Here is a 20,747-nt window from a genome sequence, read left to right as displayed (position 1 = left end):
CCCCCGCGATCAGTGATTTTCGACATCAGTCATTTCCCAACCGCTAAATGGATAGACCACCATGATATCAGATAATACATTAAATTTCGTTTTCAGGCCAGAGTGGCCAAATATGTTGACTCCCGCTTCGCCCTCGTAATGTCTTTCTTGGCCTTTGCGTGTGTGTTTTTTTATTTATTTTTTGAAAAAATGCCCTTTTTTCTCCCTCAGACCAAATATTTTGTTTCATTTTGCGACACAGTTACCTCCCTTCCCTGATTTTCCTTCGTGATAAATGACCATGTTTCACGATTCTTTAAAAACGCCGCGCCGCACACACAAAACATGGGCGCCAGTCGACCCCCTCCCCTCCCTCCTTTCCAAAACTTGGATATGCCTAGTATGAGGAATGAAAAAGTGGGCTAAATACTCGGTTATTTGTTTTCTATACACAGCAAAAACTGTGGTTTTAACCGTTGTACATAGAGGACCACACCACTTATTTTACACCGGTGTTAAATTGGTGGTGTTAGTTTTACACCTATAGGTGTTATTACAACACCCTTTGTTGTTGCATTTACACTATTTAGTGTTGTGTTTAATCTCTAGGGTGCAATTTTAATACCTCAGGGTGTGGTCCTCTATTAACACCAATTGGTGTCAGTTTGAACACCGCAGTTTTTAAAGTGTACAAGCTAGTTAATCATGTTACCTCAAATTATGAAATGAATTTGTTCTCACCTTCAATTATTTCGCACATAGTTACAATGTTGGTGATCTTCTGACAATTGTGTTGTTTTTTTATGCCTGAGCACGTATGACGCTAGCTTAAAAAAGTGTAGTTATAAGGCATTAAGCACTTGCTTTCAGAGAAAGGTTGCAAGCAATTTCGTCCAATTAGGCATATTCGTTTTCTCTAATAAGTATTACTCCTATGAACGGGTTTTCCCCTTCCTTTTTCTTCTTTTCAGATACTACGGAGTGTAGAACATGACACCAAGCACAACAAATCAAACCTTCAAATCCTCACCTTTTCTTCGTTGAAATCCTGATGAGGTATTTATTTACTGGAATAAGCTACTCGCATACTTGCTGTCTTCATTCAACCCTCTTCGGGTATCAATGTCCCGGAAACAAACGCAGATTTATCATTGAATTCTTTATTTTGATGTTGACGATTTTTTTTCTAGGGCCCTATTCAAAGGGCAAAGTTATCTTTTTTTCTGTGGTAAACGATTTATTTGTATTGTTTTTATTCAACATGTTTCCATAATGATAAAGTAAAAATAAGTGCGTTGAATATTATGGGAATAGAATGATCGTAATTCAACAAAACTCATTTGAAGTTGTTTGACGTGAAATACACTGATATGAAATTTTGATATGAATTGTCTAGCTGAAATGTAATACGATTAAACTGACCGGAGTACAGATCGATTTGCAATTAAATTGCTATAGCACTGAGAAGCTTAAGTGGATTTGATCGTTGTATTGAATTGAAAACAGCTAAAGTGACATGGAAGTTTGATTTTTTTTTCAAGTTTTGATTATTATATATAAAGGATCCAAATGCTTTGTTTCGTTTATTTCAGTCTGATTCATCTACTTTTTATATCCAAATCTCCTATCGAACTTATATGATAGGCTTTAAGTTTCATATGATTTATAAGCACAAATGAAAAAAAAATTCCAGTGACACAAGAATTATCACAAAACACTTCATTAAGTATTCGAGGCAGACGAATTTATAGGCTTCATAATTATAGATAACTAGGTAAAATCGTATATTTTTTCAAGTAAACGAGTCCAATACATGTATAGGAATACTGATCTTGATAATTTCGTTTTCCGTAAACATATTACGAAGACTGATGCATTTAGGTGGCCATTCAACAAGGTTGATGCATTACAATTATACAATTAATAACATTATACAATAAATCGGATATTTTTAAAGTTAAGTTGTGAAATGAACTATTTTTATTTGCATTTAAATTAGTATTTGATTTATGCATGACGGAGTTCGGTATTACTGGCCCCATTGCTCGGAAAGCTTAAGTTTTGATCAAACTTAATAAGTGCCTTATTCTAATAATATTTTTTTTAATTGACATCAACTGACAATTTTGACTAAATATGCTTGAAACGCAAGAAAATCTTACAAAAATAGCTTTCGTATTATTCCACACTATATTTGCATTATTGTTTATAAGATGTGGCGGTACAATTATCAGTAGCATTGAAGGAGAGAGAATTGAGATGGATTTTCCTTATCCATGTAACATATCATCCAGAGTAACATTTCAGTACGGTAACCGAGCCCCTTATTACAACTCAGCAAATCCTGGTTCGATGTCATTGCCTTCCAATCAAAATCTAACTTTCGATACTGAAAGTGATAATAACGAATGCTCCCTGCATCTGATCATAAATCCGGTATCAAGAGACGATGCAGGCACTTATATTCTTACAGCTTACAACGCAAACAATCAGTATATATATGATGAAAGGGTTGGCCTAAGGGTTAGCTATCCTCCTGGAAAGGCAAAGTGTGATTCAAGTGAGATGTATATCGATGGCGAGTGGATAACAATACAATGTTCAGCTCCTGTTGGGAACGTGCCCGGTCACATATTGTGCTATCAAACTGGCATGAGGCTTCCACCGTTGACCTCACCGGAAGTCATTAGCGGAAGGTTGCGTCAGGTGATGTTAGCCAGACTGCCAGAACTTGTGTATTGCTGTTCGTCCACCACGCAAGAGGTTAAAGGAAGATGTGACTGTAAGGACACTAGCTGGAATCCCATCCGAAGTGATGAATCAAATGTCACTGATCCCTGCCCTATCATAACCTCGACGGCAACCACACCGCTATCACACACTGCAACTTTCCCAACGACCGAAGGAGACAACACCGTCCGCCCTACAACAACAGCAAGAGCAAATGACTTCAAAAGTGATAAGCATTTTGATTATTTTATAACTTTGTTAGTTTTAATTGTCATTTTATTAGTTCTCACATGTTGCATGTTTGCATATATTCTTTATTCACGATATAAAGGCATGGATCATCGATATATTGATAATGCAGAAAGGATGAGTCATTTGACAGATATAGAACAACATGAACAAGATACCCCTTTACAAGGTAGTCCAACTGACGAAGATTAAACCATAGAGGTATTAAACATGTTAAAGTTCACCTATATAAGTGACTTCTTTGAATAACACTTCGAATGTGTCTATGATCAACAGTATGAGGGGCACGCTACAAGAGTCCTCGACTCGCACCCTCGGGAAACGTGTCTTACAGACTGTACACGGCAGGTTGTAGTAACAAAGACAAAGAAACTATACATCAATATAGTATCATGAACAGGTCTCTTATCGACAGGCATATTGGGTAAACACAAACAAAAATATCGACAGGATCAATAGAAGATATAGATCTCACTTAAACAGGATAAACCCCCTGAAAAGAAGCCTTCCTCCCACAAACTTCTCCGTCGAGCACATATCTCCTGGAAAAGAGTGCCCATAGAATTGCAGAGCACATGGGAGTTGTCCTCCCAGAGGAGTTGTACTTATAGAACCATGCAGAACTCACACAAACAGTATGCCAGGAACAAGTGAAACCTGCCATCTTGAAAAATATAAAATGGAAGACATGTATGAATAGCTACCAGATATCAAGATAGACGTCTTTGTCCTATCATGTACAACCCTCTGGATAAAATGATTATTGTACTGAAGACACAGTTCTTGCCGTGAAGCGCCATGCGTGATTTGTAACTGCTATTCTTGAACATCGGGGAACCGTTTCATCAACATTTTGTCTGACAAGTTGTCAGGTCTAATATCTTTGATTCTGATTAGCTGAGAGGCACTGTTACTATGGTCAACGTCGGATAAAATGGGACTTGTCGGATAAAACGTCCGAGAAGTCCTTTCATGAAACGCTCCCCTGGACCTAACTTCGACAGTTCAATCGCTTCGTTGTGATCATGGTCGTACATAGATCTTTTTCCGAGGGTGGGACAAGACACACAAAAAAATCGAAGAAACCTGGAACATGTCGAAAGTGATGGAAGCGGCCGAGTCTGTCATGGAGACATGTTTCGTAGTCTAAAACAATATTTAACCTTCTGTGCACACTTTCATATCACAAAGGTTGCCCTCATTTGGACAATTAACTTTACACAGAAATTCAACAGGAATTCTGCGCGAAAGCGTGAATCACTAATATATATGTACCATTGACATTCGCATGACGTGGATCGTGTATGCCGCGACACACAAACTCCGTCACATAGACAACATGCTGGCAACCAATCATCCATATGATAATACTACTAGTACACGGCAGACACACACAATACAGACACACAAATGCACACATGCACGCGCATTGTACACCGTAACGGAGGGGGGGGGGGGGGGGCAGAGTACTGCATCGATTTCTTCTAAGTTTTACCCATCAAAGGGAAAGTTGCTCACATGTGACATCACATGTCTCTGTCGCATTGCCAATCTATTAGTGATCGCAATATTCAACTGCTCATTATTTGCATGTTTTTCTCAAACTTAAAAAAAAATCTTATTCTTAGATTGTTGTTTCCACACAAGACCACTTGTTCCAGATTGTGACTGGTAGGACATTGAATGATGGATAACGATGGATGGTGACGGGGGTGGGGTGCGCGGGATGGGTAGTGGATAATGCTCGAATTATTCCCTGGGATATATGTGTGTTGATTTAGTTTTTTTCGTCAATTATAATTTGATGTATTAATTTCCGAATGAAATAGAGGCATTTTTTTTTCGATCCGGTATTCAAATATTTTAATTCATATTTTGACATTTTGCATTTTATTCCGTAATCTATATTGTATATATCTATAGAGATGTTGTGGTTTAGTGGATTTCAAATTCAATTCTTGATTCCATTTCCATTCAAAACATAATACAAAGTCTTCGGATAAGTCTTCGGACTTTGAACGACAAGGTCTGGGTTCAAATCCCATTGCAGCGCTAGCGTCTTTTGGCAAGGCGTTTATGTACATATGCCACTCTCCACCCAGGTGTAGTAAATGGGTACCCAGTAGGAAGGAATTCCTTGAATGCTGGAGCGTCCGATCAGGATAGCTGTGCTAAAGCCGGGGTAATAGTATGCAGCGCTTAGAAACATTTGTATTAAGCGCTATATAAATGTTGCATATTCATTTTTATCATTGTGCATTTTATGGAATAATCGTGTTGATATATCATGTAGGCGCAAAATTAGCCATAACAAAAGTACCTCTATAATTTATCTTGTCACAGGGTTTCCTATCACAGTATTACAGAGGCATATATCGTATTCGCCCTTTTAAGGCTAAAAAAACAAAAGCGCTCATGTAAATTATCAGATTCTATTTTAGTATTCAGAACCATTTATTCATATCACATCAGGTGCTCATGTAGATTATCAGATTCTATTTTAGTATCATTCAGAACGTATTTATTATATTACATCAGAACCCTGGACTTTGCTTCTAGACTTCGTTTCTGTTTAAGTCATATTGGTATTCTGTGTGTAAATGTATATGTATATAATCATAATAACTATACTGAGTTAAATGAATAATTATCAATACGTTTTCCAGTATTGAGAGTATATGGAATGTTTATTTATTTGCTTTGATACATTCATGAACACAGTATGTATAGCCAAGTCTTATAGACATGTTAGAGAAAATTGAGAAAAATAAAACTATCAAGCAGAAAATACGTGTAACATATTGAGATTTATTAAAACTTATCAAAAAATTTACAATTCGTTTGGTTTGGTTTATGTAGCTTGTTACAGCATTTCCCCACTCATCTAGGCCTATGTACTCCCGATCTTGGTCCAAAATGTGTAAAGGAGTATCCAACTGAAATAGAAAGTTGTTTTTAGAGGGAAAATAAGAATCGGACAAGTAGGTGAGAATTGTAACAATATAGGACAGACGACCAAATAGTTGATAAATTTTTAAAAGTTGTTAAAGTTTGGTAATTATTACACCCATGACAACCTAAAATGGGGCGCATTGGTGATGTTAAAGTGATGCAAGGTAAAGAATGTAAAATGCGTGAAATGGGTAGAATCTTTTTCTTTTCAAACTTTTTACTTCAAATTATATTTTCTTTCATGAAGACATTATGATACCCGGTTCATATATAGATTACTACCCAAGGGGAATAGGAACTTGAGAGAATCCATTAATGTTATGACTCATCCAGTAAACTTGAAATAGTAATCAGTTATGAATCTTTTACTAGAATTTTGTGAAAATTATGAAGCAGAAACTCGCATTCTCTATTCTCGCTACCTACAACTGTTGGCTTCATTAGACGAATGAAACATCAGCACATCTTTCCACAGGCTCCCGAGAGGCGGCAAGTTAGTCACGTGAGAGACTGCTTTCAACTTTCCGTAAGAGGAAACCACGAATTATTTGCGTTTTAATACTTGCGATACTTCATTGACTTTTTTTAATTTTTTATTCATGCTTTGTCATTTTGTGAATCGGTAATTTATATTTTTGGTTTTATATTTTCTTTTTTTTTTTATTTTGAGCTCGTGCATTTTGTAAACGCATGTATTTCAACCAGTAGCTGCGATATGTATCACGTGGGCCTATTGGAAAGTTGTCTCTACTACTTGTTATAATTTACTTCATGTTCCCAATTTTAGAAGTCTGAAAGAACTTAATTTAAAAAATAGCCATATAACTTTCTTATTGCTTGTCCGATTTCTTTCAAATTTTAAACGTTCTGTTTTACTTATTTTTCTCCTCTCCTACAAGACAAGATTTTATGACCCGGGTTGGGTCCCCCGTTTAATTCGTGATGAGAAATTGACTAACTCATTCCGAGCCTATCAATAGGTGCATGTGAACAATCGTTAAATCTTGGACAAGTGGTGTAAGAGGCGGGGGGAGGCGCTGTCCCCCACCCCGCTGCGAATTTTGCTGGGGAAAATTGAATGACAAAATGATGAGAGAATTAGAGAAAAAGGGAAATAGAAACAATCGTAAAAAAGAAAAGATAAAAGTGAAGGAAAAAGAAAAGGAGCAAAAAAGAAATATGGGAAGACAGATCAGAGAAGAATAAAAAAGGAAACGGAACGAAAGAGGAATGGAAAAGGAAGATCATGTGAAAACATTCCGAAAGACTAAGAAGTGATGGGTGGGGATTGATAAGGATGCCAGATTTGGAACGGGAATGAATGAGAAATGGAATTAGTAAAAAAGAAACAGGAAATGGAGATAAAATGGAATGAGAGAAAAGGGCTAAGAGAGAGAGAGAGAGAGAGGGAGGGATTAACTCGGAAAATTGAAAAAAGAGCAAATGAAACAAGTACTTAAGAACATCACCGGGCTACCGACGATCAAAAAGAGGAAAGGGCACGAAGACGGGTTATAAAAGATGACGCAAAAATGGAACCTAGAAAGGAAGTATTAGCAAAAAAGGATGCAGAATTAATGTTTGAACGGGAACAAAATTCAAAAAGGGAAATATGACAGAAAACTGGAAACAGAGAAAGAAATCAATGAAGAACACTATAGAGAGGGCAAGAGCGTGACATTTATTTCCCGTTTGCCATAAGACGATTCGTTTTCAATCGGTACTAGTGGACCCGACACGAGATGGCAATATTTTGACAGCCATAACTTGTTCGTGAATAATTCTTGGAAAATGACGATACAAAAGGTTTTATCCGAATGATGTAGCTCAATCAGTAAGCCTATCCTGTAACTAAGTTAGTGGATGCATGTTCGAGAGTCTCGCCTATAAAACTTTTCAGTTCATATAAAATAGTTAAAGGACAAGTCCACCCCAACAAAAAGTTGATTTGAATAAAATTAGAAAAATCCAACAAGCACAACACTGAAAATGTCATCAAAATCGGATGAAAATAAAAAAGTTATGACATTTAATGTTTCGCTTAATTTTCACAAAACTGTTATATGCACATCCTGGTCAGTATGCAAATGAGGAGACTGATGATGTCATCCTCTCACTATTTCTTTTGTATTCTTATACATGAAATATTCTAATTTTCTCCTCATTGCCAAGTGAAGCAACGATTAATTACTTCCTGTACATGTGGAATTACCCTTGTTTAAAACTATATGGTTCAGTCAGGATGGTCCTATATTGTCAAATCTGTAAAAAATAAAATATTGTTTAATTTTAACAATAAAAAACAAAAATAATGAGTGAGGGACATCATCGTCTGTTTCATTTGCATGTCACTGAGTTGTGCGAAACTTTAAAGTGTCATAACTTTCTTATTTTACATCCAATTTTGATAAAATTTTAAGTGTTAGGCTAGTTCGATTTTTCTCTCTTTAGTCAGACCAACATTTTCTGGGGTGGACTTGACCTTTAAAAATTTAAGGCGATTCCGAGATTTATATTCTGATTCAAATCATCCAAAAGAGCAGGGTGCACAGGTAATGATGGGGGGGGGGGGGGACCGGATTGCTATACCGGAACTTCGCCCGAGAACAAAACGACAGTTGCACAAAGCAAGGCCGGCGGAACCCGGATAATGGAAGTTTCGCACCAAACCACGACTGTACATGTAGGATTAATAATTTGTCCGCAGACAGTCAAAAATGTCAGATGCTTCAAGACATATCCCTATATTGATATCACGAACGCACTGATTAGATAGTATTATTGTTGAGACAATTGCTACAATCTATACAGTGCTTATCACAAAACGTTTACACTCAGAAAAAATCCTGTAAAATTATACATTTGTATATTGGTACAGATCCATTTAAGCAAATGACGATATAACTGTCGAAAAATATTTCCGCTTGAGTGAGTACCACCTACTTTTGAAAACTTTAGTGAAAAATGATTTGCGCAGAACTTTGAAATCGTTATGCGAATAAAAGTAGACCTTAATCATGAAGAACACGTTCAATTTGGCAATTAAAATTGATTTTAAGATATCTTTTACCTTTTTAAACTTGTTTCCTTGCCCAAAGCATTTCGAAGAGTGCATTGCGCCCACCCCATTCCCCCACACACCGAGGCCATCGTGACGATATTTGCTTTCACTGAGCTGTGATTTACAAGAAATGGCTTAGGTTTGACTTTCATTTTTTTAATCATTGTTAAGCTTGGGAAAAGTGTGGAAAAACAAGTATTAATGAAAAATGAAATGTAAACCCACTTTAAATGATAAAAAAATTTTAAAAAAAATGCTGGAGATGTCTGATATAAACTTTTGTTCAGATTCAGTTATGTCCTCAGATCCAGCTGGCACAAAAAGGGTAAAGGTTGTGCTTACTAAGTGTTGAAATTTCAACTTGGGTGGCAAAATTGTTTGACATTCTGTCAAAACCTTTACTTTCATTGGATAGATGAGACCCAAACCAAAGATTATATGTGAAAAAAAATACCCACATGTTGTATATTTTTCAATTCCCATGGCTTTTTCAAAGTGTAAACTTTTTTTTGATACGCACTGTATAAAAGTAAATCACCTCCATCTGTCGATACACTAATGAGGGGTTCCCCTGGACCCCATTATTGAAAAAAAATGGCAATGACGGATGTGCACAAGTTTACACGTTGACTTGCTAAATTTCATACAATAACAAATTAGCAGTTGCAGTAAAGGATATATACAGTGCGTCCCAGAAAAAACGAAACCGCGATTAAGCGACGATTTATCTGAACTTAATAACAAATACAATAGACAAATTACCTACCAATATAAAGCCTCCTCTTTCATCTGATAGTACCTAGATCATTCCTGATTCACGCTTGAGTGAGCAAAAACAAATTGAAGAAAGGTAACCAAAATCTCATTTGGCGGGGGGGTATCTGAATATAAAAAAAAATTACATTTCTAAAAAGTTTGATATCTGCTCTTTTATTTGATACCTTAATCACAAAAAATGGTCAAGAAGTAAAAAAGTTATGTTCCCTCGAAACAATGCGTGTATTTCCATAATTTCATGAAATAAACGTGTTTTCAGCGGGTTCCCACAGAAGTTATCGCATGGTTAACACAGACTTGATGCATGGCTGATCGTCAACAAAACGGAGTGTCGAGTGAGTTGAACGCTAGCCTGAAAAACCTCTTCATTTTGTGAAATTATTGCAATTCAAGCATTATTTCAAATAACCAGAGCTTCGTTATTTCTGGACCATTTTCTGTATTTCTGGTATGAAATTAAAGAGCAGATATTGAACCTTCTAAAAATATGGTTTTCTCTTTGAAACCCAGATATAGTCCGCCAAATGACTCTTTGTTATCCCCTCTTCAATTGAATTGAATGAGAAATGACCCAAGTAATTTCAGATAAAAGAGAAGATTATAAGCTTTACAATGGTAAGTCATTTGTCTATTGTATTTGTGATTAAATTATGATAAATCATTGATAAATCTCGGTTTTGTTTTTTTCTGGGACGCACTGTATAAAATGACTTAACTTTAAGAGCTCCAGTGTGTTTCTTCCGAAGTAGCATACTGCATCTGCGTACGGCCAAGGGCTGTCTAAGAAGGTACCCGCCATTTTGATAATTACAAAAAGTGCAAAAAATAATGCCTCGTTTTCGGGTCTAGATTCAGATTTCTAGATTTCAGGATGTATTTTTTTTTCTGTTTTCCCCTTACACAGGGTTCTTTATTTTTATATACATAATTACACTACATAAACATTTATTTTTTTCAGACAAACAGTAAATAAACATGTTACAATACATGCATAATTCCTAATACATAGACTTATAGACAAACTGACCAAGTATACAAAAAATAAATTGTCACAGCCAAAGCAAATTGGGAAGAAAAAGAAGAGATCTTGAGAACAGATGCGAATCCAGAATTTTCCAAAAAGGGGGGAGGGCAAATTTTTCGGAGGATAATTTTGACACGGAAAAAAAAGTTTTCAACCGGGATCCGCTAGTGCTTGAGAAGATAAATATATCTAAGAAATAAACATTGGTAATAATTATGTTTTCTAAGGTGCCGCATTAACAACTTGTTCGAAAAAAGTCTCTACACGAAAACATTTCTTTTTTAACTTATTTGCTCTGAATTTTGTTATATATATATTTTTCCATTTCAAAAATTGTGGTAAATGAAGCTAACTCTTTTCTCAATTTGGCTAAATAGTGTTGAGAGCATTATTATTTGTACCACAAAATCCAAACAATTTGTTTTCATACGTTATTGCGATCACCTCTCGAGTATTTTGAAATATACATGATTCTATTCTCGACCATATTACATTAGAATGAGTACAAAGGAAAAATGTATGCTTGACTGTTTCATCATTATCAATACAAAAAGTACGTTTTATATTTGCTACTATATCGGATTTCAACAGAGAATCTTCCATATTTTTTAATATGATTTTAATTTGAAACCACATTATGTTTATATACATTGTTGCCTGAAAAGGAATCAGCAAAAGCAACTCAAAGGTCATCTCGAAAACCTAACAGATATTTCCAGCTGACAAGAGCCTTATATTGTTTTACTTTAGAGTTTAAAAAAGAGCGATATATATGTAAGCAATATACGTTTTTCACAACAAGGTGCGAAGCTTCAGGAATGATTGGTCCAATAGATTTAGTAATTATATGTGAATCTATTGGAAAACCAAACCTAATTGAGTCACAAAGACCGTAATACTGTAGAAAATTGGTTTGTTTACCAAAAGCACGTTGAAATTGAGAGTATGACAAGAACGAACCATCTGCTTAAGAATGTCATTAACAAAATGTATTCCTTATAAATCGTAAATCACAAAACCAGGATGTAATAATCAAAATTAAATGAAATATTGATTTTCCGTATATCATATCAAACAATTAAAACATAAAGGAAAATTATAATTTACAGCCTGGTTTAACAAAAATGTGCGATAGTTTTATACTGATTTATTTTAATTATTGGATTAGAAGGAATTTTATATAATTAACTTCATATGATTTTTTTGTCAAAATCTATTTCGGGGTTTGTTTTTAAGGATTTTGTTTATTTTGATTAATTGTTTAGATATCGGGATTTTTTGCAAGTTAAATAGTTAGGTTTTTATTGTGTTCTTTTGGGTTCCATATCAATATAGATATGTATGTACACTGTTAAGAAAAACCCTGATTTTACAGAAAAAAAGAGAAGATTTTGCGAAGTGCAATAACAGAATCATTATGTAAATTCATGAAAAAGGAATTTTTCTGCAATTTAACAGAACAGGTTTGTTTAAAAAGGTTGTTTTATTAAAGGAACTTTGTAAGGTTCCATACAGCGAATACCAATTTCCTGTAAGATTACGCAATCTGGTAAGACAACAGGTGTTCTTGAGACTCTGCTGCAAGAAATTCTTTTATTTTAAGGATAAATTTTCTAACAGTGTTTGTGTGTGTGTGAATATGTAATTGTACTATTGATTATGCAAATATTACTGATTCAATAATATTAATTAAACAAATTGTATGTTATGCGGACAGGGCCGTTGTGGAAAGCAGTTTTGAAATGACAATGCTACCCTGTTTAATAAAACTGCAAATAAAAAAGTGAATAAAATTGATCCAAAACACTTCAGTTCAGACTTCGCTTTTGCGATAATTGTTTATTGAGATATATAATCTTTACTAAACAATTATCCTGCTTCGCCCTCGTTATTCTTTACTAAACATGTCCTTAAAATGTCAATTTTCATGGGTTCGAAAAAACCTTACCTCGTGCTCTTATTATTCAATTGGTGAGGTATCGTCTTATTAGGCACCTTTCAGTTTAGTCGTATTGATTGATTGGTGGATCTTGAACTTTCCTTCATATCACTAACAATATCTGTTAAAGCCTATAGCTCCCACTGCTACGATTCAAACGGCCTACTTAATCGTGGAGTAATCGTAGTGATTTTTCAGATCGTATCAGATCAGTCGTGGCAATCGCATTGATCGTAGACAACTTTTGAATGGTTCAAAAATATTCGAGATCAGTGGATTTCGTAAAAGATCGCCCCGGGGGGGGGGCACTTCCATTCACGAGTGGATACCGTGCGCGACAAATGCGTAGGGTCTCGAAAAGCACCCTAAACACGTAATTTCCATATTCTGAAAATGTACCCCTTAACAAGTATTGGCATGTGAAACCCTACCCTTAACAAGTAATGGAAACAATACGATACCCTTGGCAAATATTCCCTGAAATGAACCCCTAAACAAGTACAGGAATGTTTTATTGTTACGGGTCCTTCGGTCGTCGTCTTTACCTTACTTGGTTTAGTACGACCCCAGCTTCTACACCTCGCGCAAATCGGACTCTAAACACGAAGTGTTAGGGCAAAAAGGACATCCTTTATAAAACATTTCAATTTTGTTTTATCATCCCCGCAAATTCGACCCTAGACACGTAATTTTCCTAGCGAAATAGATACCCCTTTTTTCATTATTTTTGTGTTTTTGACACCCTTATCACGTTACGTACGTAACGTGCCCTATCGTGAAAAAGACATCCTTTTTACGTGTTTTTTTAGTCGCGCATGGTATCCACTCGTCAATGTAAGTGGCCCCTCCTAGAGGATCGCACAACAGTGGGAACGAGGTTTAACTCCAGAACTAAATAAAATGATAATAGGCAGATCGATCTGTATTGACTAAATAAGGGAAACTGGAACAATTGATATCGTAACGAATATTTACAAAGTAATTTTGTACACTAACCATAACTAAAAGTCATTTATTATTACACTGAATTGCACAGCATATTCATTGAAAAGTCCTAGTTTTATCAACATGATTCCCTCTTTATAACCACATCGTGATTCTGCAGGAGCATGATTGATAATGGTTTCCCCATGCGATTTACATAGTCGATATACGTAGCGTTATCTTTTAGGACAATTTAATCATACCTGGAATCGCATTACCTATAGAATATACGAGATTATATAGTTTTAGTTTTGAAGAACAAGATGTGTTATTTCATTCGTTACGCTAATGTATGCTCTGAAATCATAATCGTGCTTTAAATCAAGACATAAAGTTCAAAATCAACGAACGTAGAGGGCGTGACGCTCGTAAGTGTTGACGCCTCCGTTCGTTGGTCCAAATAATGATTATTTTAGTCAATGATTATTTGGCATACGTGTGCTCCAGGGCCAGGACATTGGAAGTCATGCATCTTTCCGTTTGGTATCTTCAACATCACGCACGTCTCAGCGGGGTGAGTATCAGGTTCATTGTTATCCCAATCTGTAAAGACCACAAAGTTTTAGAAAAATATTCTTTATTCTGCAATCATGAAAATTCAACTTTTTTATCATTTTTTGTTCAGCTTTCGCTTGCTATTCTGCAAGATACTTTCATTATGATTGTAGAGACTTAGGACTATGCGAACTCTCCTCGACGTACGATCCCATACTCCGTCGTGCGGCATCAACATTATAAACCAAGGGCTCGGAACGTTTATTCAGCTGATCGGGTACAAAAATTTTGATGGTTCCATCATGTTGGCATGAAGGCAGTGGTCAGTGAAATGTGTTGCAACCGGTTCATACCCTGTAGAGAAGGCCCAGAGGATCCCAATTAGGGGCCACAAAAATGGGTTTATTCAGCTGAAAAGGCACACGCCTAATTCTCTTTGCAATGGACCCAGTATAAATTGGGATTTTTAAGAATACCAATGCCACCTTTTTATCATGTACAGGGCCTAGACAGTAGGCCCAAAGGTCCACCTCAAAATGTGTTTATTCAGCTGAAAATATACATGGATGATTCTTTTCGAAATGGAATCTGCATACTTTGGGGTTCACAAAAATAGTAATACCAGCAACTTCATCCTGTACGGGAGCCCAGACAGTAGGCCCAAAGAGCCCCCTCAAAATGATTTTTTTTTTCAGCCGAAAACATACATTGAATACTTTTTTAAAATGAAATCTGTATATTTTGGGGGTCATAAATGGTAATGCCAGCAACTTTTTCTTGAACGTGGCTGGGTCCAGACAGTAGGCCCAATGATCAATACATGTACGTCCCATTCAGGTGAATTTACAACGTGGCCCACAGAAATGTTTCCCGCACCCTAAAAGGTTATACATGAAATGCTAAAAATATGGCAATATGTACTGTTTTATATCTTCAAGCCCTTAACATGCTTAAACAGCAGTTCATTTTTACAATCATGACAATAGGTTATATATAGGTGCAGAGGTAGTTTTTTACATACTGCATTATGTGAGGCTTTATAAAATAGACTGAAACAAACAAATTCTTTTTTGAACTGAAACTAAAATGTAGCACCGAAAGGCTATTTGTCCCATTACTTAATTTACGATTCATTACAAAATCACAAGTTAATACACATGTTTGACTTACAAGTTCACAAAAGTAAGCCCAGAAAAGGTTACGAACACCCAACAAACCTTACAGGTTTGTTTATTGTTTACAGGTGCTCTGATATTTAGAATACTTTAAAAAATCAGTTTCATCTTTGGAGTTAATCATGGAAACTTGACACTATACCCTCTTGGTGTCATGTCTCATATCTGCATTCAGATACGACTACATGTATTTTCATTTCTGGAACGAAAAATTTCAGACAAGGGATCCAGTTGGATCTTAGTTAATCACACAACGCTCAAGAAAGTAACACAAGGTATGTGTGATCAAATTCCAGGGGGACGTGTCCCCCCTAATCAAAATAGTAGGGGGGACACAATATCAAACATGTCAAATGTCCCCCTACTATTAGTGGTCTTTCATGATGGTAAGAAATACATCATTCAAAATCGAAATGAGATGACACCTTACTTTTGGGATGCTAACCTAACCTGAAATCTGAAATTTGGGGTGGTAACCTTTTTGTTGCGCTTGTCAAATTTTCCAGGCCCTTGACCCCATTCCTTTTGGGAGAGATTTTTGTCCCTTTGTAGGGATAATCCACAATTCATGAAAATCTTTTAAATGCACTTTGTCAAACAATAATTTCTCCTGCAATTCATTCAGGTGATATATAATAATAATAATAATATAGGGTATTTATATTGCGGACATATCCACCTTTTTTAGATGCTCAAGGCGCTCCTATATTACACGGCTAAGCTAGGCGTTCACAGCGCACACAGCTTCTTGAGGAATTACTTTCTACCAGTACCCATTTGCCTCACCTGGGTTGAGTTATTGAAATCGCTATTACAAAACACTGTACACAGGCGATTCAGCGGCGCAACATGCAGTGTCATAAATAAAAAAATGTTTATATGGTGATTGTCTTTATATTTCTCGTTTTCGTTAGAGCAGCTTTATAGCGTAGTTTGACCCATGACAAGAGAGGTCAATACAATAAACATCAGAAAACTTACTTCGGTAGCTACTTGTTGTCAGGTGTCTGTCCTTGTAACAAAACACTGTTCCATCAATTTTACGACAGTTAATCCACATCCAAGTAGCCTCCACGAACGGTTCCAGCTGGTTGTACTCGGTACTACTCTCCAAGAAGACCAAAGAGGGTTCGACCTGGTTCCCATTGCCCAAGGTCACCAAACCCATTGTGTTACAGAAATCAACTGCATATTGGTTCGTCACAGAAGCGTATGCATCCACGACCTTGAAGCATTTTGTGGTCGCATAAATCCAATCTGAAGGACATACTGCATGGTAATGAAGTGAAAAGGTGTGGTAATTGTGACAATTGAACGTTAATATAAAAAATATGTAATATAATTATGATGATTCATATTTCATCTAAATGGCAGAAATTTCGGACGCTATCTTGGATTTGGAAGATTTGCAACAATGTCTTCTACGTAGCCTTCTTTGAATGTTGTTCGCTATACTTGAAGTTTGAAAATCAGCCTGCTCTAGTTGTTTGTGAAGATTGGAACGAACTCCAAAATAGGCAACAGTTTGGCCCTGTAGTTATCCTTTGTGGAGTACACCTTTAAAGTAACCACCGCTGTACGTATTGTAGTCTAAGTATGCTATATAAAAACATGTAATTTCATCATATCAATGGCTCCTTCATTGACCCGTTATATCTCGATGTATAACTAAAGGTAAGTAACTTACTTGGATTCTCACAATGTATTCCCACATATTCTGCAATGCATGAACAGGTATGTCCGTCGAAAGTTTCCGTACACGTTCCTCCATTGTTACACGGGTTCGAGTAACAATCTTCAAGACAATAGGCATTGATCGCCGAAAGAGAAAGAAGTAAAAGAAAATAGATAACAATAGAATAAAATTTGAACATATTTACTTTGTAACAGCATTTGGTAGCGATCTTACAGGCACAAATGGAGTTGGAACGGGGTAGGAGAAATCGAAAATAGAGAGGGAGAAGGCCAGGAAGGACAAAAGCAAAGAAAAAAAGTAATGTTGCAGTTACACCATGGAAATTGACTCCGAACTGATACCAAATATGTCTTTTGAATTTATCATGACAGATAGGTTGCCAGTTTCGTTTGCGTGACCACTACATAATCATATACCTGGGTATGCGCAGTAGAGGTTTGTCTTTCCCTTTGCTTCCTTTGGCATCATTGCGTCATAATCGGGATGGTCACGTGTTAAATACTTTGGAACGAACTGCACCAAATTCCCTGTGTGACTGGACATTGTGTATGGGCACGCAGTTTCTGGTATGTAATCGCACGTACCGCCACCAAATACACCTGTTACATCAATAATAGAGAATGAGGCAGAGTCAGATTACAAGAAGGTATTACAGAGGAGAAATTGGATGGAGAAATAAAAGATAAGAACAACACGAATAAACAACAAGTAAAGAGCAAAAGAAAAAGAGGAAAAATACAAGAACATGAAAAAGATAAGATAAAGATACAAAAATATAAACAAGATGATGTGTCTAGACAATTATGTGAATTTGTCACTGTAGATAAGACTATATGCATAATGTGATTTGAACAATTCTAATGCATTTATAAAAGTAGAATTTCACTAAATAAATATTTAGAATCTGTCCCAACTTACTGGAGTCCTCTCGGATTGCCATTTCTACAAGTACCTGTATCTTTTTTTTCTAATATGTAAGCTAAATCTTGACATTTTTTTACAGGAGCTAAATCCAAAATGGTCAAAAATTAATTAATTTTAAAACAATACGAAAAGTTAAATATTCAGATGTTTGGTGCATGTTTTGGGTACAATTATACACCATCGGGGCAAATGCTGATCTAAATAACGTTGTTAAACTATTTGTATTAATATCATTTGTAATTAACTCTTTTCGAAAAAAAATCATCAAAAATCCTCATCTCCTAAAAAACAGAAATTCCTAAGTATCCCCTTTCACAATTCTAAAACGGTTTTATTAAAAAAGGAAATAAATCCAAATAAATTTAAATGAAAATGTATTGAATTAAAGGTCAGAAATAATCAATATATTTTAACACATGACTTAATTGATCTGTCATCTAGGATGATAGCACTATTCTCTACTTGAAAATACAATAACAATTATGCATAAGGGATGTGTGATTTTTTTCAATTAATTTTATGAAAAACGCTAAAAGTGGAGTTAGCTCTTTCAAAACACTTCATACCAGTATAATGTTCAAAATGTGCAGGCAAATCATCTTTTAACTGCACAGTTGGTGATATGAGATTCTGATATAGCTATTACAGGTTCTACCGGACATTTCTGGTGACAGCGTTCTTTTACCAAATTGTGCAATAACCAAAATGTGCTGTTACATGATTCATTACTTCAACTTTCCTGAAACATTTGAAAACTAATTGCTTTTGGCTTGTTACGATCGTCTGCGTTCGCGGAGCGGGGATGGCCACATCCTTTCGAGAAAACCGGGGGAGATTTTCTCGAAAGGGTGGGTTGAGGGAGGGGAGTCACATAAACTTTTCGGGACGAACGGGGGAGCTTTTCAAGAAAGGCTGTGTTTAATAGTTTTCTGAACCAGTCGTTTCTATGAATATTATTCATCAAATAATAACAACAACATAGTATTAGTAGACTATTGGTAGAGATTGAAATTGAAATTGAAAAGGTTTTATTAAAATCATTGCACTTTGCAGCCAAAAAGCTGAGTTGCGTACAATTTACAGGTATATATATACATATAATGTGTAGATGTAAAAACATCCAACTTGAAATGATGACGAAAATATAATGCAACATATACTAAAAGGAAAAGATGAAGTAAAAAAATGCAAACACTGAAAGGTGGTGGTGATGGAAGGATGCTTATTGATAAACATCTTAATTCAAACTATAAAAACTTAGTTTTAAGCCGGTAACAAACACGGAAGACAGGAGGATGTCTGGGGACGAGCGAGCAGTCAAGTTCAATGCACAGCTCCAGCCAGGGAATGCCAATCCCACTACAACACCATCCAACCTGGGCAATGGAATTGGTTATTCTAATCCATCGCTCAGGCTGAACTTTGTAGGGTCAGCTAACTTTACCGGAGCTATGCATTAATAGGGCCGACAAACAATCACTTTCAAAGCAAAACTCACTCACATTCATACCACACTCTTCATTCATCCAACAACCATAAAGACACTAAGTCAAACAACTGAACTCACCCACCCAGCAGTTACCACTCGCAACTTGCACTCATTAAGCATACGGATTAAAAAAAGTAGTATGTGGGGGGGTGAGTGATCGCACAGATGCACAGATGGGGGGGGGGGGCTGACGCCTAAAAAAGGGACAGAAACGAAAAGAGAGAAAAGTGAAATACGATATCATTTTCTTAATATTTTTATTTCAAAATCTGATACAATATTTGTTTTTTTCTAAAAAGGAACCTGTCGAATTTTTTTTCTTTCTCGCTGACAAATCTTAGTACATATTCCCCGATACGACATATCTGGCCCCTCAAAATTTTAGGCTCATTACGCCACTGATAATTTGGGAAAAAAAGAAGAGAGCTTGCAGGTTTTTTTGTGATTTTGAAAAAATTCCAAAGTTAATGAAGCAATTCTAGACCGCCAACAATTCCACAAAGCCATATAAAACAATGAAATCATTTGGAGAAATGGCGTATTCTATTCTGAATAACTTAACATTCGCATAGCAAAGTAATAAGACATTATCAGTGGCGTAATATGCGTATCCGGCAAAATAAACAAATGTTGTGAGCGGGCAAAATTTTAGACATTTCTATCTTTTAAAAAAAATCCAAATATGTCTCTCTTTCCCTTCTTTTTTTTTTTTGATCGTGAAGTTTTTTTGTTGGGGTGGGTCGGAGAGGCCCTCCTCTCATATGTACACCTCTGAAGCAATTACTTTGAAATTGTCTTTCCTTTGCAAGCTGCAAGCTAGTACTAATATGATAGTTACCATGTACGGCAGAATCCGGTCGACGTGCGCATCGCCCAGATTATTGAAAATAAATAGACCCTAAGCCTAAATAAAAATGCAAAAAAATTTTGCATTTTCCTTCCTTTTGAATGCAAATGTCTGTCGAAGTGTTTCGAAGATGGCACATATCCACCCACACATACATCCCCCCCACACACACACAACCTCACCTCATCTGCGGCTTCCATACCCTCACACAAATTTACACAGAAGCACAAATAAACAAATGGTACAAAATACTACCCAGCACTGCCTTTCGTAAACGCTCCCCCGGTTGTCTCGAAAAGGTGCGCTATTTTGACTCCCCTCCATCAACCCTCCCTTTCGAGAAAAGCTTTTCCGACCACCTCCCGCTCCGCGAACGCAGACGATATAACAAGCCTTGCTTATTACCTTTCATTTCTTGGATGAAGA

General features: G+C 36.2%; 1 protein-coding gene across 1 annotated transcript; it reads left to right on the top strand.

Moving 5' to 3' along the window:
- The first annotated feature begins 954 nt into the window (after window positions 1-954).
- On the top strand, window positions 955-3,347 carry LOC121421791. Its single transcript, XM_041616591.1, has one exon. It carries the CDS (start codon window positions 2,116-2,118, stop codon window positions 3,148-3,150), a length of 1,035 nt encoding a protein of 344 aa, XP_041472525.1. The 5' UTR covers window positions 955-2,115; the 3' UTR covers window positions 3,151-3,347.
- Window positions 3,348-20,747: the final 17,400 nt, after the last annotated feature.

This window comes from Lytechinus variegatus, chromosome 9 (assembly GCF_018143015.1).
Source record: "Lytechinus variegatus isolate NC3 chromosome 9, Lvar_3.0, whole genome shotgun sequence".
NCBI lineage: Eukaryota > Metazoa > Echinodermata > Echinoidea > Temnopleuroida > Toxopneustidae > Lytechinus > Lytechinus variegatus.
This window is presented reverse-complemented; position numbering and strand designations above follow the sequence as displayed.